General features: G+C 57.0%; 1 protein-coding gene across 13 annotated transcripts in view; it reads right to left on the reverse strand.

Annotated features, from left to right (window-relative positions):
* Positions 1 to 724: 724 nt before the first annotated feature.
* EPS15L1 (epidermal growth factor receptor pathway substrate 15 like 1) overlaps positions 725 to 24,853 on the reverse strand; it is a 98,051-nt gene continuing 73,922 nt past the window's right edge. For 8 of the 13 annotated variants that reach the window (XM_045990582.1, XM_045990575.1, XM_045990579.1 and 5 more), the window contains 4 exons: positions 21,852 to 21,984; positions 19,620 to 19,667; positions 7,375 to 7,580; positions 725 to 2,521 (listed from right to left, as the gene is read on the reverse strand). In XM_045990582.1, the coding sequence (XP_045846538.1) occupies positions 2,375 to 2,521; positions 7,375 to 7,580; positions 19,620 to 19,667; positions 21,852 to 21,984 (534 nt within the window). In that variant the 3' untranslated portion in view covers positions 725 to 2,374. The remainder of the gene's footprint in view (positions 2,522 to 7,374; positions 7,581 to 19,619; positions 19,668 to 21,851; positions 21,985 to 24,853) is intronic. The other 5 variants (XM_045990577.1, XM_045990576.1, XM_045990580.1 and 2 more) reach the window with 4 other exon arrangements.

A 24,853-nucleotide genomic window follows, 5' to 3' on the forward strand; every position in this document is an offset into this window, starting at 1 on the left:
TGGGCACCTTGGGGAGTGGGGCACAGTGACCTTCCCCAGAGGACACACGATGGTCCCACCTCAGGAGGAGGAAGCCTTAGGAATCGCCTCCAGACACGTTCTGGAAGCTGCTCACCCTTCCAGAGAGGATTAGGGACCCGTCAGAGCTCCGGAAGCCCACAGGCTTCGCGGGAGGCCCCAGGCCCACATCACTGCTAATGACAGAAGTGAAGCCATCTCGTGGGCACCGGGGGACCCCATGCCCTCTGGGACTTCAGAGGTCTCTCGTCCATCACCTGGAAAAGAAAGGTTTCCAAGGGCCCTGACTGTCCAGGGTACCCCCACATTCCCTACCCCCGTCACGAAACCTCCATTCATGGCGTTCTCCTGGTCTCACGGGTTACCACCCTGACAGGAGTGTGTGTCCCAGAATACCTGGGCCCGAGAAGCTGCCTTTCTAAAGTCCATCCGTCTCAGAAGATGGTCTGTGTCAGCGACAGATGACAGCGTTAATGATGGAACCCACGTCACCTCTGAGCTCCGCCCCTGCCCGTCACCCCAAGTCCCAGACAAGCCAAACCCGGGGCCATGCTAGGAGACCCCTGCCCAGTCCCCTCCACAATGTCATTGTCAGCAAAAAAAAAAAAAAAAGCAAGTCTGAGAAACCCGCCGGGAGGAGCCTGGGGAGGCAACACGACGACACACACAGTCGGGTCCTGAGACAGACAAAGGTAAAAACACTGAATAAAGGGTGACCTTTAATAAGAATTTTCTGATATTGGTTCATGAGTTGTAACAAATGTACCATAGTAACGTTAAGATGTTAAACGCAGGGGAAATTGTGCGGGGTTTGTGGGAGCCCCTCTGTATTCTCTTTGTGACCTTTTTCCGCAAGTCTGAAACTGCATCTAAAATGCAAAGTTTATTAAAATGTAAAAACGAGTTCATAAACACCCGTTTTGGGATGATTCCCTGGCTGTGATGCAGCCCGGGGAGTCGGGCGGCCGAGAGGCAGCAGGTGGGGCGTGGGGGTGAGTAGCCGGTCTTGGCGGCAGAGGGCTGCAGACCTTGGCCCAGAGGCACAGGACACTGAACAGGAACTTTCCCAAAGAAGGGTCTCAGAGTTCAGGTCCACCAGACGAGGCTGGGGCTGTGTCCCGAGACTTCCCATCAAAGCGGATCCTGACGGGGAACACTCTGGGCCTGCTTAGTCCTCGCATTCCCATCTCGTCCCCTTCCAAACCTGCACGGGTTGGGGGTCAGAGGCTCTCTGCCGCCATTCCGATCCCAGGCTGCTTGGATTCAGAAGATTTATCATCTTAATCGGAGAGAAGTTGGTCTGGAGTGCCTCAGTCTCCCTGGGGTTAGTGAGACACAAGGCTGGGGCCAGCTCTGCAATGTCCTGGGCGACTCCTGAGGTCGTCCCCACAGTCACGCCCAAGCTTCTGGAAGGTTCTAGGGGAATTCAGCTGCATCCTGTTGGGAAATTGCCCTGCCTCCCGGTTCTGACTACAGTTTTCACGGTATGAGGACTGCCTGGTATCCTCGCCCCCTCCGCAGACCAGGCCTCAGTGGACGTGCAGGAATCTTTCTTCAAACTGCAGGGCCCTGACAAAGGGCCACCGCTCTAGTGACAGTGAGACTACAACCAACCATTTCAGAAACATTCTGCATCCTGGGGTGATCCCTAGAAACTTCCCCCAATCGGCTCTGTGGCCCTAGAAGCTACTCAAATACTCAGGATCGAAACAAGAACGTTCCATCTGGTTTTCCACCCGCTGCGGAGCCGGTTCACCTCTCTGACGCCACATGTGAGTGTTAATGCAAGGAAAATAATATTTAAATGAAAGGGGGGGAAAAGATTGTTTTGTATTAAAATATTTTATATTAATCATTCAAACTTAATTTTATACAACGAATGCATACATCGCCCAGATGTCTGTCTCGGAAGGGGGGTCGAGGAGACGTGGGGGTGGGTGCGCCAGGGCGCTGGTACGAGCAGGAGATGAGAGGCAAGGAGTCACCGCGCTTCCTCGCCTCGTCCTGTGCTGCAAATGGAAGAAGAGCCGGTGCTGTCACTCGACGGGGACATCACCGTGGAGAGCAGGATCTGCGACAGCGATGCCTCTCCAGGCCTCTCTGCCAGGCAAGCCCCCAGAGTCCGAGGCCCTCTGACCAGCGAGTCCTTGACTTAACAGTGGCTGTGACAGGTCACAACGTGAACGGGGGCCGCCGAGTGTGTGTGTATGTGTGTGTGTCTGTGTGAGTGTGAGTGTGTGTGTGTGTGTGTGTGTGTGTGTGTGTGTGTGTGTGCGCAGACTGGCTGGAGTTTTCTCCTTCCACAGAACCGCCCCTGGGGCCGTCCCCCCATGCGCTGGTGGTCGGTGCCGGGCGCCTAGGCGGCAGGCATGTCAGCCTTGCTGAGCGCGATGGCCAGCTCCAGGTCCTCCTGCTCCTGCCGCCGCAGCCGCGCCAGCCTCTCCTGCTCTGCCTTCTCGCTCTCCCGCTTGGCCCAGGCCAGCTGCTGCTCCTCATTGCCAAACTGCAAAGGAAAATGGAGGTTGGGTTACTGGGCCCAGGAGCTGCAACCCGCCGCTTGGGGTGGCGCCAGGGCACGAGCACGCCCGGCGTGTGCTGTCGGGGCACAGGGAAATGCAATGCTGGGGTGCACAGGGTGGGGGGTGGCGAGGGGAGGGGGGCTGCCTGAGGTGCACGTGAAAAACCAGAAAACGCCAGAAGCCCGTGTCTTGGTGGGGAGCGGGGAGGGGACACGCACGGCCCAGTCCTGACCCATAGTCACATGCACCAAGAAACAGGACTGAGTCTGCCCCAAGCTACCGCCTCGGACCTCAGAGAAACTAGCCGCCCGGCCCTCCGCAGGGAACCAAAGCAGGCAAGGCTGGGCATCCGTCTGGGGATGCGGAGGGCTCCTGCACGTCCCCGGGTCAGAGTCTGAGGCTTCGCGGGGGTGTGAGAGGGGAGCCCCACTCGGCCTCCTCTCCGGGCACAGCAGGGGCGTCTGTGAGGGCGGCCGTGGAGCAGAGGTCAGCTGAACCGAGGCGCTCAGACAGCAAACCTACGAGGCCTGGGCCTCGATGACAGGCCGATCACACCAGTGGGTGGCTGGCGCTGGGACTGGACAGTTCCGGCGCGCACATGGCGCCGCATTTCAAATGTGCGCAGACAACCAGGTCTTGAAATGTGGCATCGCCGCCCCAGCCATGGCCCAGGGAGCTCTGGGCCCGCTAGGAGCCGCCTCGTACTTGGATGTTTATAGGAGCCCTGGCATTTATGCTGCCCACGTGCCCAGGAGTTCTTGACGTCCTTTCCCAAAAGGTCCAATTAAAAAAAAACAAAACCTTTTTTAAACAAGGGAGAAAACCGTTTTGATACCGAGATGGGTGGTCTCAAACCATTCAAGGCTCCCTGGCTCTACGGAAAGAGGAGCGAAGCTCGATGTCACATGCTCTTCTCCAGGTGTGGGCCTCTGGTTCCCCCACGGGCCCCAATCACACGCCCCACACCCCTGAGCAAAGCTGCGGCCTGTCCTCAGCCTCCCTTCGCATCTCCTCCCAGCACTGGCTCTGCTGGCTCTCTGCTAAGCACCGGGTGACACCAAAGAAAAGAGGCGGGCCAGCCTCTGACAGGCGCCCCTTGGCAGCAGACAGACAGACAATCCTGACCTGCCACAGGCTTCGCAGACCCCACCGGGAGCACTGGGAAAGGAAGCCCGACAGGAATTCCTCGCTACTTCCGCACACCTACTGGGCCTGAGTGACAAACTGGGAGGGGAGCTCCTTTGACAGGTGCGGATGCAGAGGGAGGCCTGGGGAGAGGGTCGGTGGCTGCAGAGCCCGGGCCCTCAACAGGCTGGACTTTCTCTGGGTCTGGGTCCGGGTGGAGGGGTGCAGCACTGCGGGGTGAGAGGGGCTGCCAAGGGGCTTGTGTGCAGGTGCAGTGGGGGTGGGGGCACTGGAGGGATCCCGGCCTGGACCACATGTGGCCTGGAGAAGGAGGTGGGGCAGGAGAGGAGGCCTCCCTCCACCGGGCCTTGGGGCTTAGGAAGGGATGGGTTATGGGGTCAGCAAGAAGAGGAGCTGTCCCTAGGAAGAAAGGCCGAGTCCCAGTTTCTTACAGAAACTACCCAGGAAAACGTTCAGGGCCTGATGGGTCTCCAGGTAGAACTCCGTGGAATCTGGTCTGCACCCCTCCTGTTTCCATCACAGAAAGCCTCCACCCCCACACTCTCTGGGGGATTTTCCGACACTCCATCAGAGAAAAACAAGGAAAAACCCACAAATACTGGCAGAAACAGCTTCCCAGTGCCACTGACAGCAGCGGGAGGGGACAGCAGGGCTGACAGGGACCTCGCCCTCTATCAGCCCAGAGGAGGGGAGGGTGAGGGCTGATAAGTAATGGCCAAGGTGACCCAGCCACAGCCTGGAAGCCAGGCCAGGAGGGGTGGAGCGCAGCGCAGGCCACAAGGCCACACCCCGATTCCGCCTAGCCCCAGAGTCTCGGGGTGTCCCTGCAGAGCCTCCTGCTCAAGGGGTCCCCGTTTTGAAAGGAAATGTGCTGACGGGAACATTTCAGATGCCTTCAGAGCAGACTGGGGTGGGGTCAGCTTACGGATAAGGTCTGGAGACTCGCACCAGGCTTTGATTGGTGTACACTTGAGAAGCAGGCTGGAGCGTGGTGTCCAAGAAAGGACCTGGAGGAGGAGGGTTGCTCGAGGCTCCCTCTGGGCCTCCAAGCAGCAGAAGAGTATCTCCTGGCCCCAGGCAGGGGGGACCCCTTGACTAGTCCACTCTGGTCCTCCGATCTGCATGCATAGTGACAGCCAGAATCTGGGGCGCCCGTAGGCACAGCCACCCCTCCAGGAACGGCAGGTGACTCCTGCTTCACCCCTGCACCGTCCTGGAGCTGAGAGGCAGGGCACAGAATGTTGCCTCCCGTGGCATCTCCTGGGCGGTTTTCCTCCAGCAGCCTCTCAGCAGAAACCCGGGGTTCGGACGGCTGTGCACCCGAGGGCACCGGGAGCGACTCCTCACTGGGCCTGAGGCTTCCGGGCCAGGGGACACTCGCAGCCACCTCTGGCTGGCTGACTCCCACTGCTGGGAGAGTCGCACCGAGCTGTCTGATGACGCCCAGTGCGGCACATCCCATCGGAGAGTTGCTCTGCTCTTCACGCAGCCTTCTGGAAAAAGGAGCCATTTTGCTACCCTATAAAGGCCACTTCCGAATAAACACATTTGCCTGAGAAAGAAAGTCTTGTTTTTAAAGAAATCTCGGAGACATTTCCTGTGAACAGCTACAAGCACAACTGACCCATTGATGGAAACTCGGGCTCATAAACGAGAGGCTTCCAGAAGGGCAGGGCTAGGGCGCCAACGGGGGCGGGGGGGGGGTGCTGTCCACATGTGCCGTCGGCTTCCCTAAACTCTAGCACGGGCCATGCGGCTTGTGCACGGGTGCCGGCACGTCCTGGTGGCCCTGAAGGAGTCGCAGTGCCGATCTGCCGGGTAGTGAGACCTCTCTGCGTGCACACAGGGAAACGCAAACACACGGCCTGAGGGCCCCACTCTGGCCTATCCCAAGTTAGCACCAAACTCCGAGGTCTGGCAAACCAGAAACCACTGGCCAAGGCCTGGGTCCCCAGATGCCACAAAAACACAAAGGCATCCCAAGTGCCCTAAGGTGGCACAGGCCGGCCATTTCTGCATCACTGTATGACCGAAGGGGATGAACCAAGCCAGTCAGGTGTCCTGCCTCTCCCACACCCCATCCCCCTCAGAGGGGCCAAATTCCGCAGTCAGGGGCTTCCTCTGGAAAAACTGGGGCATCCGGAGCAGGAAAAGGGATTTTGCAACAAAAAATAGCAGCAAGGCTACAAATGGGGCAGAACCTGATCCCCCACCAGGAAACTAGGATGATTCGATACTGGGGGTGGAATGACCAGAAATATTGGGCCAAATAACAGCTTAAAACCTCGTTGTTGTTTTTTATATTCTCCCCCAACAGCCCCTGGGTGGGGGAACGGGGCACAGAAACAGAACCACGCATTTCAGAAAGAACAGCCATTTCTCCAAATTCCTGATCACATCTACTTACCCCTCCTGCCTACCCAAATCAAGAGTACCGCATCCTGCGTGAATAGCTCTCTTTTTCTCCTCAGCATTTGCTATTTATTTTTCCACCCAAACACAAACGCAGTACTATTCAAGAAACCGTAGATAGAGCGCGTTTTGTTTCGGGCTTTTATTAATACCGTCGCCATTGGGATCCGTCCACAGTGTGCACCGGCTGTCGGCAAAATCGAGCTAAGTGGAGTCATAAAACATTTACAGGTCGCCGAGGGCCAGGACCACATCGGCGTCTTGCGCGACCGCAGTGACGCCACAGGACAGCCAAGCACAAGGCGGATCTGAGGCGAATTGGGCGCTCGCCAGGCATGGCGAGGGAAGGGCTGGTTTTAAGGACAGATGTTCTAGGAGCTGGAGCATCTAGCAGACAACTCATCTCCCACCAAACCAGGAAACAAAGCACGCTGCAAATTCGAACGTAAAAAGTGTGCCACGTACGGTGCAACTGATTCTGGGAAGACAACATCTGCAGCTGAGAACAAGGTTCTTGGTACCGAGGAAGGTACCGGAAACACCCCACATGACCACGTTTTGCAATCTGGGATCTTTTTGGTACCCCGAGAAAACAAGGGCTGGGCTTTCCAGAGCCCAGGATTCGCTTCAGAAAAGACACTTCACTTTGCTAAATGGCTCTGCGAGGGTTTGCGTTTGGGTCTGGCAAGGGGCAAAGGCCTTCAGAGCAGTTGTTCTAGGCTCGATTTCCTTCCGTCATAGCTGGGGACTGAAATAAGTTCTAGAAAACCACACTGCTCTTCCTCCGCGTGCCCTGCCTGGATCCTTCAATCCTTACTTGCTGCTCAAAACGCCCTGTGGTGGGACTGGCCCAACTCTTGCACAAAGATCCCTTTGGGGACAGTGGAACTCTCTAATGGGACCTTTGCAACCTCGCGTGCATACTTCGGAAGCGTCTCACATCTCAGCTTCCATACATCCATGAATGCCATGGCCTCCAAGCCACAGGCACGATACAGAGTCTACCAGGAAGGACAGAAATGGGCACGTGTGGCCGTCCTGCTGGGAGCAAGCATGCCTTGGTCACAGAGTACCCAAACTGCAGCTCTTTCTCTTTTTTTATTGAGAAACTGTTTTTCTTACAGAAAAGCAGCAGTACAGAATAAATAACACAACGGACAGTGTAGAGGTACCGGGACATAGAAGCCAGGTTTGCCATTTCAAAGAGACAAAAAAGAACCCCAGAGAAGCTGCAAGCGGGGCGGGGGGAGGGGGTTGGCGCACAGGGAGCTCAACTTACAGAGGTGAAGTCTGCAAAGCCCAAGGAAGAGGCTTTAGAAGGTTTAGCTGAAGAGGAGGGAGCAAATGGATCTTTTCCACTAAACGGGTCCCCAAACCCCTTTTTATTTTGGAACGGGTCACTGCTGTCAGCCCCGAGTGGCTGGAATGGATCGGGGGGCTCGGGAAAGTCTGCAGAACCAAGCTGGCTTACAGGTGTACTTTTACCTGGAAAGTTTAGGAGAAAAAAAAAAAAAAGGAGAAAAGAAAAGAAAAGAAAAAAAAAATACAAGTTACTGACCACAGACAGAACAGAGCCCTGACTAAGGAGGCAGGCGAGCACTTGCAGGGACACCCTCTCCTTCAGAAAGGGCCGGAATGCCACTCCCCGGTGGGACAGATCCCAGGGGAATCCTGGATGGATCTCGCTTTAGTCTCACCTTATCCCGGAGGCTTCCACCGGTTTGTGGGCGATGCAAGAAAACCACTTCAGACACGCCCCCCCTTCCCCACCCCACACAGCTAGAATGTACTGTCTTCAAGTTTACATGCAGACATGTTTCAAAGGGACTCATTTTAGTGACAACACATTTACTATCACACCAAGTTTAAAAAAAAAAAAAGTCATGGCTGAGCAGAAAAATACACTGCAAGCTTCTAACAATAAAACAACGGGGGGGGGGGGTAGTATTTGCAGTTTAAAAGGGGGGGAGATTAGTTTCACCATATGGGACAGAGTTAGCATTGGCTATGAGGGTCTGGCCTCTGCTGTGCTGAGGTTTACGTCTGTCCTCAGCTCCCACTTCTGCCCTTTCGTGCTGGTGGCTCTGAGGGCCGGGATTTGGGCCTTGCTGAGAGGGGGGCGTTAGGATGCCGGGGTCGTAGCAAGGCCAATCTCGACCAGCTGTGTGTGGGACAGATGTGTTCAGAATTAGAGAGAACCTGGGCCATGAGACTCTGCTTGGGGCTGTGGCCTGAGGGCAGGTGGCTTCTCCCAACAAGTCCTGCCAATGTGCCAGAATGTTCCACCAGGAATCAGGGGTCTCACCAGCCTGCCTAGCGACACTTGATGAGCCTTCAGGATCTGCCAGTTTTGTAGGCCAGGTTCCTGCCTGACACCAGGAGTGAGATGTTCCATTTAATCCAAGCAGCTCTGTGTCCAAGCCCCAGGTCAGAGACTAGAGGAGACTTGACGTGAATCTGATTTGTCAGTCCAGCTGCTTATGCTGGTGTGCACCAAGAACCCACGAGCCAAGGGCCACATTCTACACACAACCACGGATGTTCAGCTGACATCCAGAAAACGCTCCCAGTCCCGAGCGGTGCCTCTGGTGCCCCCACACAGCACCTGAGCCTGGGACACCTGCCTCCTCACCCAGCCAGGCTCTGCCAGCCCACCTGCCAGCCAGAGCGCACACCTGCCCTCCCATCTCCAAACCCAGCTCTCAGAGGCCTCCTCTCCGAGGCCATGTATCTACGGGCCTCCAAAGGTCCCTAAGAGGTCTGGGGCCACAGCTTGCCTCTGCTTCTTTTAGCTCTAAGACCTCAACAAGGACAAGTCCCTCAGCCCCAGCTGGCCTCAGTGTCCCGTGTGTGAAGTTGGAGTGAAGAGGCAGGGGTCAGATGAGTGGCTGATGCACGGTGGTCCTCAGGCACGCACGGGGCAGCACGACTCTGCGCCCCACCCCGAGGCTGCCCCGGCTCCTGCACCACAGCGGGTGCTACCTTCTCGGGCACACTGCCTCCCTCAGGCAGTGCCAGTAGGATTCACAGGGGCTGGGGAGCAGGGAGGGGCAGGCTGGAGCTCAGGTCTGTCTCTCTCTGGGGCCTCGAGTTGATTCACAGGCAGACATGGAGCCCGATGGTGGGCGGGCCCTATGAGCTCAAAGAGTCCCCCCACAGAAAGCCTTTGCCAAGGCCCCTGGGTGTGCCCCACTGACACAGGTCACAGGACAACTCCCCAGAAGGGTAGCGCTGAGTCCATCATGCAACAGGAATTACGACTTCTCTCTCCCACAGTAACTGATCTGTCAAAGTGGAGGCCTGGGGGAGCCCCCCAACTTTCTATACTGGTCGAGTCTCCACGGTGGGTATCTCCTCCCCTATCCATGACAGAGCCCTCGCCTCCAAGCTCTCCGTCCAGCATCAAATGCTCCTCCCCACGCCATCCTCCCTGATGGCAGCTCTCCCACCTCCTCCCCGTCCTAGACCTCGCCCCCCCACCTCCCCCGGCTGCAGAGAGCAGGGAGCTCAGGATGCCCGCCACAGCTTCCCTGGCTTATTCCACTGGCCTTGAAGACCTGCTCCCCCACGGCCACCATGCACAGCCAGCCTACTCCCCGGCTTAGGGATGAGTTAACAGATGAATCAAGGCCTCCCTGGCCCCCAAAACTGCGGGAAGAGGAGACAGCTGTCAGGCGAGGCCAGCCCAGCAGCTTGCAAAACTCCAGGCTGTCCACCTAAGAACAAAGGGGGCCCAGGCATACCCCAGGGGCCAGGGTGCTCCAGTCCATGTGCCCTCAACAACTCAAGACACCCTATTTCTCTCTGTAGCCACTGTCCCGCGCACGCGGCCCTTATCTCTCCTGGGTCCCTGGGAACTGCTCCCCTCCAATGGCTGCTCCTCCTCTCGGCTTCCTGCCCTGAAGGCCATCCCCACCCAGCAAAGTGGCCTTTTAACACAGAGCTGATGCCCATTCTCCTTAGATCTCCCAAAGGCTCGAGGCTGCCCTAGGAATACCCCCCAGCCTCATCAACCTGCCCCCCGCCCCTCCACCCTGGATAGCTCAAGCCTTTGTGCCCGCTGTTCCCAGGCTTGGGAGGCTCTTCCTCTTGTGGGCGCCACGTGCTCTGAGGCTGCCCTTCCCCACTCTTGGCTGAGATGCCTCCCTGTCTGCCGCTCGGCAGACCCTGTCACATTCTGTCCTTTGGTCACACGTGTATTTTTACTCTCGCTAGAATGGAAGCTCTGAGAGGCTGCGGCGCCCCTGTCCATAGCTGTGTCCCCCTGCCAGCGCAGGGCCCGACCTTCAACTCCCTGCTGAACGAAGCTTTCCACTGCGCAAGCTCCCTTGCCCCCAACCCGGCCTCGGGCCCTGCTTCCCCCATCTCGTGATGACTCCCAAAGGTCCCCAACCCCCACCAGCCCACCAGGGCCCAAGTGGCACCTCCTTCCCTGGGAACCCCCTAACCCAGGGCTTTTTTCTCGCTGGTCCCTCTCCCCAGGATGCGCTCCAATCCCCTCAGCCCTGAGGCAGGCCAGATCCACCCCTAGAAAACCAGGAGTGGCACAGCAGCAACCTCCCTCCCACCTTGTTCCCAGATTCCATCTCCTAATCCACGAGGAGGGGTTGTTATGGGTTGAAGAGCATCCCCCACAAATTCATGGTGTCATCTTCACCGCCGGCACCTCAGAACACGACTGTGGATACAGGGTCTTTGAAATGGTAGCTGAGTTAAAACAAGGTCCTGTGGGTGGGCCCTAGTCCAGTAAGACTGGAGATTTTAAAAGAGGAGGAGGCTAGGACACAGACACGCACAGAGAGAAAACAAGGTGAAGACACAAGGAGAGGAGGGATGGCCCACTACTAGCCAAGAAGAGGGGTCCCAGAAGGAAGCAACAGCCCGATCCTGGACCTCCAGCCCCCAGAGCCATGAGATGAGGATGCGCTGCTGTGGTTTACACCGCCCAGCCTGGGGTCCCGCTCCGGCAGCCCGAGCCCGCTTGCACAGGGCCAAGAGGACACCCTGCGTGGATGCCACAGCAGGTACGGAGGGGAGTGGTCGACCCCCAATGAGGCTGCCCGCTCTCATGAGTCAAGGTGTACGGGCTCGCGGATGCCAGTGAGCTGGGCTAGCTCGTTCGTGTACCCTCCGTGGAGGCTTCCATGCCACGAGAGCAGAGCAGAGCAGCCAGGAAAATGTCAGGCTTGCAGGGGCAGGAGGAGCGACTCTGGCCTTTCATAGAAACCCCCTGCACACGGGAGACGTGGAGTAGGCTCCCAGCTCAGGCACCTGCCGGGCAGTAAGTACATCCCATGCTACTGCCGGCTGATCAGGCCCTTCTGGGAGACTGAAGGATGCTCCAGGCCCCAGAGAGGAGCCCCTGGGCCCCCACAAGGAAACTGAGGACCCCGACTGCTGCTCTCTGCCCCAACAGAGCCACTCATAAGCCCTGGGAGCAGCTTGGTGGCATTTACAGCCTCTAGATGAGGGCACCTTCCCCCTGGACCCCTTCGCGGGCACCTGCCATCCCACCGCCTCAAATCCCCCTCTGTACTCACCCTCCCCACAGTGCAGCCTTGGGCCAGGTGCCACCCCCAAGAGAAGATACACAGCCCCAGAAGTAGACCCCATGAAGCGTACCAGGAGGCCAACTCCACCTCGCCTTCCACACCCCACGCGGCGGCACCACCCGAGGCTGAATCGCAGGTAGACAAACGTGTTCCAAGTGGGGCCTGCTCCGGGGGCTCCTGGAGCACCCACAGCCTTTCCAGGGCCTAGAAATACTGGCCCTCATCTGCAGTTAGCCGTACATGCAAGGACCCTCAAGACCACAGGCTTGGGGACACAGGCTCAGGTTGCATGGGGAAGGGAAGCTGACCTCAGACGGCCTGGTCTTCGTAGCCTGGCCACCCCCAGCCTCCTTCTCGTGGCCACTTCTACTTTCCTGACCACCCACACCGTCCAGGCTGGCACAGCCTTGCCCTTCCCCTGGCAGACCTTCCCCCAGGGCTCAACTCCTCCTCTGCAGGGCTCCCAGTGCCTTGTCCACCTCCCATGGCACCAACCTTTCCTGCTCTGGCCTCCAGCACACCTGAGGGTCAGTTCCTCATAGGCAGAGCTCAGTAACCAGCGCCATGTCAATAGCACTCCCCGTCCCTGGTGTGTGTGTGGGGGGGGTGGGGTCCTCATGGGCTGGGTGTTGCCATACAAGAGCCAAAGGACTGTCCCGAGGGACCCAGGGAACCCCCTCTGGTGAGCTAGAAAAAAGTACGGCTTCTGGCTTCCCTCCTTTGCAAGAGAAAGCAATATTCACTGGTGTACTCTTTGGTTGATTTGTTGTGTGGCTTTTTGTTTTTTTTAATCAAAAACTAAAATGACAACTGACCAAACAGCAAAATTCAAATACAGAAAAAAAAAAATAAAGAGTTGCCAGGCACGGGCTGAAAATCTCAGGGCATGGCACACACAGCTCCCGGCTCAGCAGAAATGCTCCCCTTCTTGGAGCATTTCTTGCAGGGGCAGGGGCAGGGGCAGGGGGCAGCTATCTAAGCAGGGATAATGGGTCTTGGACCCTCGCCCAGCACCAGGGCGAGCACAACGGTCCGAATGTTCAAAGGTTATAGCCCACTTTTCTGCTCTTTCCTTCTTTTAAATTGGGAACATCTCCCCACCCTGGTTTGGGTTTGTTGTGGTTTTTAAATTGCTTTTGGGGGTGGTGGTTCAGAATCCAGCCCTGCTAGGATTTCAAGCTGAGGTTTCTGACAACCCAAGAGGTGATCGGGGAGATGAAAAGCGCCGTTCACATCAAAACTGCTGGGGCCTGGTCTTGCCCCCGTTGCCGAAACCGTTGTTATTTAGAAATCATGACTGTGTTAATATGAAACCAGGGCACAGCAACTGCTCTTGATTTCAGAGGGGAAAAAAAAGAAACAGAACGGTTTTTCTCTGGGTTGTCTGTTTTTGTGCTTTGGCAGAGAGGCTGAATTACTGGACCTGACACGTGCGAAATCGGTGGCCTCCCGGCTTGGCCTGACACTCACTGTGCTGGTGACCGGACGCTTTCTGCCAAGAAAGGCAACGCCACGACTGCCCTCGGTCTAAACTTTCTACCCCGCACCCCCATTTATTTTTAGCAGCTGCACTTTTAAAACGTTCTGGGTGTAGTTCCTGCTTTTACATAACCACTTCTCCTAACGCCTTAATCGTTTTTCTGATTTTCTGAGGTGTAGTTTATCTTAAACGTGACAAAGTCATTTTTAGTTGCCTCCGGGGACCTGGGCAAAAAAACTCACTGCCGTTTTGTGCCTTTTCGCGGGTCCAGGAACCATGAGTAAGGAAAGATGTTGACCATGGACGTTTCAGAGAAGGCAGCGATAATCGGCTTTTTAAAACCTGTTGTAAGAGCTCCTGGGGGATGACTCCCGACACGCCCAGGTGGGAGGCACGACCCTGCCATTCCTCGATGTGGGCACAGAGCGAGGGCGGGGAGTGACGACCCCCCAGGGGCTGGAAGCTGCTGGCCTGCAGCCCACGGTGACTCTCCAATATTCAGAGGAGTCCTCATTAACAGGGGAGAGGAATGCAAGATTGAAGAAAAGGCAAAATAGGGCTTATTTCAAACCGCAGCAGTTTCAACAGTTACCCAAGCGGTGCGCCGAAACCGCACACAGGACTGCCTTTAGCAAAAACAATATGAACCCGATGGTTTACCACAGTGTGTGCTGTTAAAAAAAAAAAAAAAAAAAGAAACAACAAAAAAAAAAAACCTCGGTGGCCGGCTCCACCCTGGTAGAAATTTCTTTAATTCTATTTAATTTTTGAGGCCGTGCGTGCCCCTGTGCCCCCTGTGCCATGAGCCCCCAGGGTCAGGGAAGTGGCCGGGCCCCGGGCAGGTGCTCCTGAGTGAGTCTCTAGCAGCAGAGCTCCTTCCTCACTGCGCCTTTCCCAACGTGCTTTCCAGGAAACTGCTGCCTGGGAAGGGTCCCCGGGAGCCCAGTCAGCCCATGGGAGAAACAACGGAATGCACACTTGAAAGGCTGTGAACGCTCAAAACTCTGCAAGAAGGCAGATTCCCCTCATTCAAAAGTCTTAGGAGGAGATGATGAGGTTTTTTGTGTGACTCAGGGTCTCAGTAAATCCGATGGGTAAATCTATCAAAAACATGCCCAAGCATGAGTTTGTTTTCATCCCAACTGGTCACTTGCTGGGTTCTATTTATAAAATTCAGGGCCGAAGTTGAAAAATGCAACTCCATTTCTGTAGATGAGAAATAAATACGAAAACAACAAAACACAACCAAAAAATAAAAAACAAAGGGCTTGTGGTCAGGATAGCTGCCCCACCTTAGTGATTACCCTACACAACATAGGATGCTCGTTCACACATCTGCCATTTATCCCAGCGTGGGACACCCACACAGCTGTCACTTGCCCTACACAACAGGGGACACCCACGCGACTGCCAGGTTTCGGACTGTCACATCACACAGGAGAACCGCGGCTGAGGAGGGGGCACTCCCTGTTTCCTTGACTTTTCCCTTCCCACCCTGCTGCCCACCCTGCCCTTGGCAGAAAAGTTTTACTTGGGGCGGGGGGGGGGGGGGGGACATGGGAGAAAGAGAGCAGGCTGTCCAGAGCACAACCTTTCAAATTCACAATCACTTGGCAATCTTTTACTGAAAGAGACTGCTTTTCACCGACACGTATCGGTGCTTCCCTCCAGCTCTTGCCTACGGTGGGACACGGAAGACGAGCGAGGGGAGCGAATTTCTCCAAATGCGATGCGCGGGGCCATCTAATGGCTTGCAAGCGAGGAGTCCTGCAGACGCCTGCTCTGCTCGCTCTCGCTGATGCACATGTGAGGGAAGGCAAACCCGGCAGATCAAAGCTGTGCCAAGTAGCACAGCCCTGGCAGATAAAATCTGAGGTCCCCATCATCATAGCGTTGAGATTTTCCACTAAAAATATTTACTGAATTTTAAGAAAATCTGCTTAATGCATTGAAGGGAACAGGATGAGGTTTGGTATCGAATTGTGGAGAAAAGCTGAACAAATATTTACTATTATCCACCAGGCATCCCCACCACGGATATGTTTTTCAGCCTCTGTGGTGTCGACGGTGGTCAAAGGTCATGGAAACGAGCTGGGTGATGAGCCCCGTGGAGGTGGTGGGGTCATCCCACCATTATGAGAGAGAGGAGAAAAAGGGGGAAAAAATAGCCTTTCTTGTAAGTCCTTAAAAGACAAATATCACTTTTGGGATATGAGAAATAAACCACTTTTGAGAAGTTTCAACAAAAGGCTCTTTTGGGTCTGAGTGAAAACTGGGAGGGGAGTCCGTGACTTACGAATGAATGTACAAATCCCCAATCAGCTGTTACAACAAAAGCAATACGGACTGCAGGTCTCACAGCTGTTTCTTCAAAATTACATTTGTTCTTTGACTTTTGCCTTCGACATCTCTGCCAGAGCAGCCCTGTGTGCCGACCTGCCCTGCCCCCATCCCAGGGGCTCAGGGCACCCTGGGGGGACAGGGAGACACATGGAGCTATACGGCAGCCACAGGGGGAGAGCCCTGGGTCCGCGCCACAGGACATGGTGGCCCAGCCTTTGTTCCTCCCTACAGAGGAGCTCCAAGGCTGCCAACGCGCCACCTCTGCACAGGCACAAAGGCGTCGTACCCACATTTAACAAGATCACCAGAGTGTCACGTGGCGGGTCAGAAGGACGGTTAGGAGGCGTGCGTGCACGGGGGCTGCACAGCCCACCAGGCGCTCCCTCCTGTTGTGGGGGCCGCTTTGAAGGAGTCAGAAGAGACTGTCACAGAACGCGGGGCCTCCCACTCTTGCTCTCTGTACGGCCAGACTGTGCCCCCGCGCCCCACACGTCCATCCCACGCATGTGCCTGTGCTATTCTTCAGCTGACAGCGGCGGAGGGAGGGGGGCTGACAGGGCCTTTGAATCTGAGCAACGAAGGCATGAGGGACCGTGGAAAAGTAGGGGCCATGCTGGGCACATCTTCCTCGACTCCCTCACCTTGCTACAGGTGGAACCAAGGGCAAGGGGGAGCTGTGGCAGCAGGTACAGGAGGCACTGGAGATGGTGAGGGAGGGGACGCGGGCAGGCGCAGGGTGGCGGCTCCTGTGTCTTCCTAGCTGTGCTCAGATGCAGGATGCCTGCACTCCACCCTGAGGCCCCACAGCCCCCCAGGAGCCTGGCTGGCCAAGCTCTGATTCCTCTGCTCTAGGACCCTAAGCCACTGAACGACAGGTGACAACTGTGTCACCAAACTCCCACTCAATCTTCCCTCCGAGGTGCAGGAGGGTGGGCGTGTGCTAAGATAGGCAAATGCTTCTATTTTCAAACTCAGCCGACTTCGTGCAGTAGAAATGTAGCCCAAAGAACAGTCGGCCTCCAGGCATTTCACAAGGAAGAGGCCAAGAGGAAAGGGGTGTTTCTCCTTCTGCTGGGAGCGGGGCTGGCAGCGAGCACCCGCGCTGTCAGGGCGTCACCGCCAGGCCAGACACAGACCCGCCCCCCGCCCCATGGTGGGGGCGGCAGGCGGGAAAGGCGTCCTCTACCAGGCTGGGCACCAGGGACTCCGCTGGAGCACCCCAACCCTGGCTGGCCAGCAAGTACTGGGATTTTCCAGGCTTCTTGAGATGGCGGTGAACCGCTCTTGTCCCGTTCTAGAACTTCACATGTACCCACCGAATTATCTCTTTGAAATCATCGTGGGAACGGAATTAAAGTAGTTAAGCTCAAGGCTGAGGTGCTAACCGCACGGCTCAACTGGAGAAGCCATTTTAAAAGTGGATCCTGAGCACAAACAAGAGGTCGGGACCCACGCGGGCGAAGGACGGCTGGCCCCGTCTCACCTTCAGCCTGGCCCCGAAGAGCGCTGAGCGCCGAGCGTGAATACGGGCGGGAGCCGCGGGGGGCCGCCGGGCTCCCTCCACACCCAAGTTCCGCGGGGCAGCTCCCCCAGGATGGCCAGCCTATGGGTGGGCGGCAACCAGAAAAGCGCCCGAAGCCAGAAGCCGCAGTCACCCTGTGCGTATCCACACTCAGGTGTGGGAGGGGACTCACGTTCTAGGGGAAACAGAACTTATTTTTTTTTTTAAATCTTTTGACTCAAACAGGACATGGATTAAATGCTATCTCGTTTACCTGTGCTCCTTGGAAGTGTGGAGGGGAGGGGGCAGAGGGGCAAAAAAGACACCCCAGGCCTGTGCATGACTTTATTCTGGAGGTGAAAAGGTCATTAGCAGTAATAAAAGGGTAATAAATTGCGGAGAGGTTAAAGGTGACTAGCTGGTTAGCGGTGAAGGCCCGCTAGCTGGTGTCACCCGGGCGCTGCAGGGCCCGAACGCAGGGCTGCACTTGCAGGAAGTGGCAAGGGTGGGGCCGGGCGCAGGATCCCGCTATCTGTCGCCAGGGTGCGGACGCCCAATCACTGACACCCACACAGCCATTTCCTGCCCTTGAAAAAAATCTGTTTCTCCCTTTGCAAATCAACAACTTTTACCTAGAAACTCTTCAGCGGTGAGCTCTGACTGATCTCGGTCTCTGTTCCGTTGCAGAAAATACACCATTGTTTACCTGGGGGAGGTGTGCCAGGACCAGCTTTAACTGACAGGTTTCGGAGGCTGCGAGTGGGGCCTGTTTTGCATCTGCAATTCTCTCAACCCCGAACAGGCACCTGCTGGTGACCAAATACCTTGATAGACCTTTCTAGAAAAGAGCTCCGAGCACAGACAACAGTGCAGACACTGGAGCTCTGGGTGTGCCACCAGAGGGTGGTCCCGATGGTCCCTGAGGGTACACATTCTGGCTCGGAGCAAGAGAAAATCCCATCTTGAGCACTAAAAACAGAGGGCCAGCAGTGGGCTGCTCTGGTCCCCCAGGCACGCTGCCAGAACTCTTGCAACAGGGACGCTCGTTGAGGCTCCCAGGGGAAGGGTCCCCCGCCGGGACTGCACGGGCTGACGTTTAACACACGTGAGTTTATCACACATCAAGTAAACCTCAGTCATGTTTTTAAAAACAAACAGAAACAGTGCCTAGAGAATGTGAAAACTGCAGGCTGCAGTGTAGGAGAAGTAGGACATAAAAAACCATGCTGGACTCATACCCAAACGTGCATGTGGTCCCAGACAAGCGACCAGCACTGAGCTTCCCCAGCGTGGACCCTGGAGCCCTGAGGGCCAACTACCCATGCTCTGACTTTCTCAACTGCAAAGATGTCTGCCAAACTGCCATCTCATGGGGAAAAGGGTCCCCTGGTAACTCCCAGCATGCACATGGCTGCCTCGGACCCAGCCTCTGTCTGCCCCTGGGGAAGGCACTTGTGGAAGGAGGATCCATGTCTTAGTCCCGGGACCCGAGGGATGGGATGGAGACACAAGTCATACACACCGTATCATGAGTAACCACCGTGCAAGGCGCTCTGCCCACACGCCCAGGGGCTAGGCCAGAGCTGGTCCCATTTTCAGACCGGGAAACCGAGTTTGGTGAGGTTGAGACGCCTGCCTAAAGCCCCTCAAGGAGAAGGTGGCAGCGCCAAAACACGAGGCCCTGGCTCCAGCGTCCAGAGCTGTGGACTGAACCAGATCCAGCAACCTTCCTGCGTTCTAGGGGCCTCACATCCGAGCCACCTCCAGGTGCTGGCTCCTGGCAGCGTTCTAGAGACTCCAGTAGAGCCCTCCCTCCATCTCAGTTTCTGTGAGTGCCAGCAGGAGTTGTGTGTTTGGTCTAGAAAAAAACCCTTTACCACCAGGCAGTCTGGACCATCCGCTTGGGAGCTCCATGGGATCATGGCTCCATCATTGGGGCCACGGGGCCTCTGGCAGCAGGGGACCCACTTTGCCTTGTCCACACTCAGCCACGCGGGGTCCGCAGCTCCCTCTGCATGCCAGGAAGGCCCCTGAATGTGATCAGGTGGCATTCCCAGGTGGCGACGGCCCCACGGCATGCTGGCCACGGGGCCTCTCCATGCGGCATAGGCCAGGTTAGTGAGAAGAACAAAGAAGCACAATCCATTCTCTCACTTTCAAACTGTTGGACTTTGCTTTCTTAAAAAACAAAAACAACAAAACAACACAATGTGGACATCCAGGCCTGGCTGCTTCCTATCTTAAGCAGCTCAGAAAATAAGAGTTGTGCCTTGAGCAGGACTTCCTCCCGCACTCACCTGCTGACCCGTCCTGCAAACAACCAGCTAACTCCCAGCTGCTCTGGGGCCTAAGCAGTCTCACTCTGCACTGTGTGGACACAGAGGGGGAGGGCAGCATGCACAGCTGGGCCTCGATTCCCTCCATCAGAGCAGAGTGTGGGGCAGACACCCTCCTGTGCGTCCCCTAAAGAACTGAATGCCTCCCCGCCAAATGCAACTCATTAAAAGGTCAACTGCTGGATCAGACATCACGCGTGGGGTGCGTGTCTGATGGCCGCGTTTCCATGTTGTTAGAGGTTAGTATGAAATCACAGCAGAGCCACCACCGGAAGCTGCTCAAACGACAGTCGCCACACCGTCTGTACCTACCACCCAGCAGTGTGTACAGCGCAGAGTTTTTCTGATCAGCCATTGCTTCTAGGTAAGAGAATCAGACGAAACACATTTAGACCTCAACGCAAGTATGTCGTGGTCGCTTACAGGTTACACACTGCACATGCACCCACCATTCTTCCAGAACCTGTGAGAACTCTGAACCTCCTGCTTTGATTCTCGTCACAGCTGTAGATGGGTGGGGGAGAGGTCCAGGGCTGGCCCTGCTGCACTGTGCTGTGTGACAGTGGGTGGCCCACACGACCTCTCTCACTTCCCTTTCCTCTTCTGAGGAGAGCATCCCAGTGCCTGTCCTACCTTGTGGGTCTTACTAGGATCTGGCAAGGTAATCCTGTGGGTGTGGATATGACGAGGAGAGTTGGGGCACCTGGCACCTCAGCGGCCATGGCAGAGCAAGGGTGCAGCGGCCCAAAGCCAAGAGCAAAGAAGCCCAAGACTCCCCAGGGTACAGGCCCAAGACTTCCGAGACAAGGATGGCTTCTCTGCTTTACAAGTCCATGCTACACTAAAAGCAGCAGCGAAAATGGGGCTGGGAGGCTTGCAGAGGGCAATACAAGGGAGAGGGGATGGTGATGGGCAAGTTCAAAAGCACACTCAGCACTGGTTCAAGGAAGGGGAGGAAGCTCAAGTAAGAGTTTCCAAGAAACCCTGAGCATGAAACTCTGCACCTGCTGGCCGGCGTGGGGAGAACTTCCCTGAGGCCTGACAACAACTGTGTCGCTGTGTGTGCGTGCATGTGTGTGCGTGCACTTTACACAGCAACGTGTGGGCACATGCAGCGTGCATACAGTGCATGTAAGCACTGTGAGAGCGTGTGCATGCGAGGGTGCATGGGAACGTGTGCACGTGTGTGCACATGTGAGCAGTGCCTGAGCCCTGTGCACACACGTCTGCACGTACGCATGAACCCACGGCCCACGTGTACGTGGGTATGCAGGCGCACGTGCACATGCTTCGGCCCCCATCTTTCAGGCAGAGTGTGGAGGCCTGATGCCCTTCCATTAGGAGACTGGCAGGGGTGTCCCCTTAGAGCGCCAGAGTGGGCACTGAGGGCAGGGCTCCCATCCTCCTGAAAGAAAGCCCTGGCTGGCCCAGCTGACAGGATAGAGCAGGCAGCCTCTTAAAAATAGCTTCCCCTCCGTTCATCTCTACTAAGAGGAGGACTTCGACAGGTGGACCTCATGTAGGATGACCAGAGGGCCTAGGACCCATGGCGCCCTATGACTAGAGAGTTCCACGGGCCACCAATTGGAGCCCTGGGCCAACTGAAGGGCAGAAGCTAGCTCAGGCGGGACCAAGGTTTCAAGAGAGCATGTGTGTCTCCTGTGGCCACCCCTAGTCTTGAGACAGCATGGGTCAGACTGCCCGGAGCCGGGGCACCAAGAAAACAGTGAGCAGGAGTGGATCAAGGAGCTGGGAAACTGCGATGAATCCCAGGCCCATTTAAAGTGATAGCTTTCTCCTTTCGAGCCTGGCAACCCGGCTTGTCAGCTTATGGCTATCAGAGAAGAGAGAGGCCCTGCACAAGCTTGAAGTCCTCAGTATCCTTAGGGGGACACCTGGGCCCTCTCCTCAGAGTAGGGCCCCAGGGCCAAGATCAAAAGAGATCGGGTGGCACCAGACACAGCCAGGAGAGGTGAGGTCTGCAGGAAGCCCCGTGCTTGGAGCTCTCTGGAGAGATACCCGGTAGGAGCCAAGCAGAAGGGAGCCCAGAGCCATCTGCCTCCTCTTACATCAAACACGGCCAAAGAAGACCCCCACTCCCAAGCCCACTCTGAGTCCTTAACCAGTAGGGAGGCACAGGATTGAGGGGGTAGCCTCAGCCAACCTGGGAAAGAGCTCGGGTTAGGGGAGGCCAGAAGGGTCATGAGGTCCTGACTACATACCCCACCAGGGGCCATGCGGCAGCTCTCACCGCCACAAGGGCCAAGCTCTGGGCTTCTGGAGACCACCCTGGAGGCCCTCACTGAGGTGGGAGCCAAGGGGCCCCCAAGATGGGGTGAGGGTGGGTGGGATGGGAGGCGTGCCCCAGGCACACACCACGTGAGGACCCAGGTCCCTAAGCAGTAGGGAGACCCTGTGCTCGGAGTGCGGGCCCCCGGGCATCTGCTCCACTCTGGGCTGGTAAACAGAGAAGCCCTGAGTCCCCCTCCCCGCGCCGTCCTTTGGCGGTGGGTGGGCGGCTGCGAGAGAAGAAAGCGTACTGACCACTGGGCGGTTTAGGCCGTGGAGGAGCAGGTTTCTTCGGAGGCAGAGCGGGAGTGTCCTGTTTACTTTTAAAGGGGTCATCTGAGAATCCTGCCCCTCCAAAGGAGGAGGTGAAAGGACCAGAAGTTGGGGGCTGTAAAAGAGGACACGAAAGAGAGGCAAAAATAATCATTAAAATGGAGGCAACGGATGTCCATTCAGCCAACGTTCAAGTACCGAGAGCCTCAGCGAGGCCCCCAACCCTCCGGGCTCCATGGCGGGGCCCCCAGGGGGACCCGGGTCCCTCACGAGACCCTGCTTTCCTCTACCCTCAACAGCCAGGGCCCTCTGGCCTGGGAGGGGCAAGCCAGCAAACACAGAGCAGGCGAGAGCCGCCCTGCACCTCAACAGGCTTATTTCACATGAGGGGCGTCCCCTGCCACATGTGCCCCTGCTGCACAGGGATAGCAAGTCTTTCCTGACCCCAGGATCTCCTGGGCCTCCTGCCCACGCTTCAGAGAGGGGCTCCACCCTCACCCTCGCGCTGGCCACAGACCCCTCTGTGTGCCACCTCTGGGCTGAGTACCAGCCCATGTGGCTGCTGTCCCCAGTCAGTGACGGGCGGCTCCGGGCACTGGGTCAGAACGGCAGCAGACCGCCTCCTCACCCCCATGTGGTCCATGGGTGCTGCCGCCTACACATGACTCCGGTTGGAGCCCCTCCCAGTCCTGTCGGCACACCCTCAGCCGCCCCCATCGGGCTCCTCCAGCCTGGACCTTCCACCCCTACTCCCACCAAGTGCAAATCGGACCCATGTCATCCCAGGAAGAGAGAGATGCAGGGCAGGTGGACGGGCAGAGAGGACAGGTGGGTACACAGCACTCGAGAGCCCCAGGACCCACAGCTAACCTCGGGAGCACTCTTCAGGCACGCAGGGCCTTCATCACAGCCCCCACTACCCAATTCTCCCATCTCATCTCTGTAGCTGCCCCCATACCCTCAACAACTCCTGGTCTCCAGGGCCCCAAGGACACAGCATCTCCAGCTGGGGAGCTCGGTCTACCCGAAGCCCCTCTTTTCCTCAGAGACTGACCAGACCAGATTTCACTGCCACCCCCTAGAGCTCGGACACCCCTTCCTGCTAACTGTGTCTACCTGACATCCTGATGGGACTCCATAAGACACATGTCACCGTGGGCAAGCACGTGCCCCCCACCCCCCCGGCTGGGTCTGCCGTGAATGGGCCCAGGTGACGGGTCAGCACAGTTGCTGGCTGGGCCGGTGGCGGGCTATGACTGGTGTCCGTGGGCACCCCCCACCCTGAAAGTCAGCACAGTGCTGGGCACGATAAACCCCCACTGGCAGGGAGACAAGCCATAGATGGGCCAGCTCAGGCCCCCCCTCCACTGGGATCCGGTCACAGGACGTGCCCGCCCCCCCCCCCCCCGGAATCTGGTCACCAGGACATGCATGTGGCAACCTATACCTCAGTTATAGCCGAGATACTAGTCTCAGGTGGGGAAAAGGTGGCCAGCCCTCGGTGAGAGGGAGGGAGCCTGGAGGAGGCAGCTGGGCATCCTACTGGGCACCCTGGTTCAACTCTACCAGCGCCCAGGACCTCCAGGACAGGAAATGCTGGCTCTGTGCTGATCTTCTCACCTCCTTTCCAAAAACGCCACCATTTTACACACAAGGAAACTGAGGCACAGAGAGGCGATGCAGCCTGCAGTCACACAGCACTTCAGGGGTAGAGTCAGGGTAGGAACCCATGTTGTCTGCCTCCAGGGCCAAGGCTCCTGGGCCCTGCCCTCTGCTGCTGGCAGCCCACCCCCCGAGGTAGGTCTGGGGCCTTTTCCAGGCAGAGCCGGCCGAGGTCTCAGCGGGCCAGAGAAAGCCGCGTGGAAGCTGCGGGACAGATGAGCAAGACTCGTTTCCCTGCCAAGACTATGCTGTCCCCCAGGAAGCTCTGAGCAAGAGAGGCCAATGGGGCTGGCAGGACCGTGGTAGGACAAGGAGGCGCCTCCCTCCACGGCTGCTGCTTCCCTCCTCTGGGCTCTGTGGACACTTGTCCTTTAAGGTACAAAACTCAGGGAGTCTGAAAATTCTGCAGCTCCAGTTTCTGGAACATCTGCCTGGCCAGGCTGCAGAGCACAGTGGTCAGGGTTAGGGTCTGGAGTCCCAGCCCCGGCACTACTAACCGCTCCATACCTCCGTGTCCTCATCTGTGAAATGACCATTAACGACACAACATAGCCCTTAGGCTGCCGCAAAAATGCAACCAAGTCACGGATAAACTGTTCCAAAGGGCACCCCGACTGCAGAGCACAAAGACAGCACAATTACTTATCATGCCAAGGATGTGGCCATGACCGGAATTCCTTTAGATGCCTGCAAAATGGGCAGATGCCACCGTCAGCTACCAATCTTTTATGCCCACTGCTTGCTGTTACCCACAGACTTTACCCCAGGGGTAGACGGCGTGGAAGCAGGGACAAAGTGTCGAGCCGCAGCTTAGCTTTAAAATGGTGGTTGAGGGTCTGCAGTTTGGGGAAGAATGGGGATGGGGGAGTGGGCAAATGATCTGGGAGGGCATGTGGGTTCTGCTCCTGCCTCTGCCATTCATGGACCAGAAGACAGGCTCACATATCTCCCACATGACCTGAGACAAGCAGGCAGCCATCAAAACCCATTTCTTAGCCAAGAGGAGGCGTGACCGGCCCGAAGGTCCCCCACGGACGCCAGTCTTGTCTTGGGGCTCAGGAACACACCAGCTCTGGGGAAGGGGTGAGTGGTGCCCAGAGCCCTCTGGACACACCCCACATAGAGTACCCCAGCCCACATGCTGCAGCCTGGACCACGAGCCGCCAGGCTGACTCTCCGCCCCCCTCTTGTGCTCAAACCCACTGAGCCGGTGGGCTTGCTCCGGTGTGACAGGGCTCCAACCATTAAGGCCACTCTCTCCATGACTGGGAGCTGTAGCCCTTCTGACCGCCAAGCCCACGTCATTTCCGAATCCCACTTTT

Source organism: Meles meles, chromosome 20, assembly GCF_922984935.1.
Source record: "Meles meles chromosome 20, mMelMel3.1 paternal haplotype, whole genome shotgun sequence".
NCBI lineage: Eukaryota > Metazoa > Chordata > Mammalia > Carnivora > Mustelidae > Meles > Meles meles.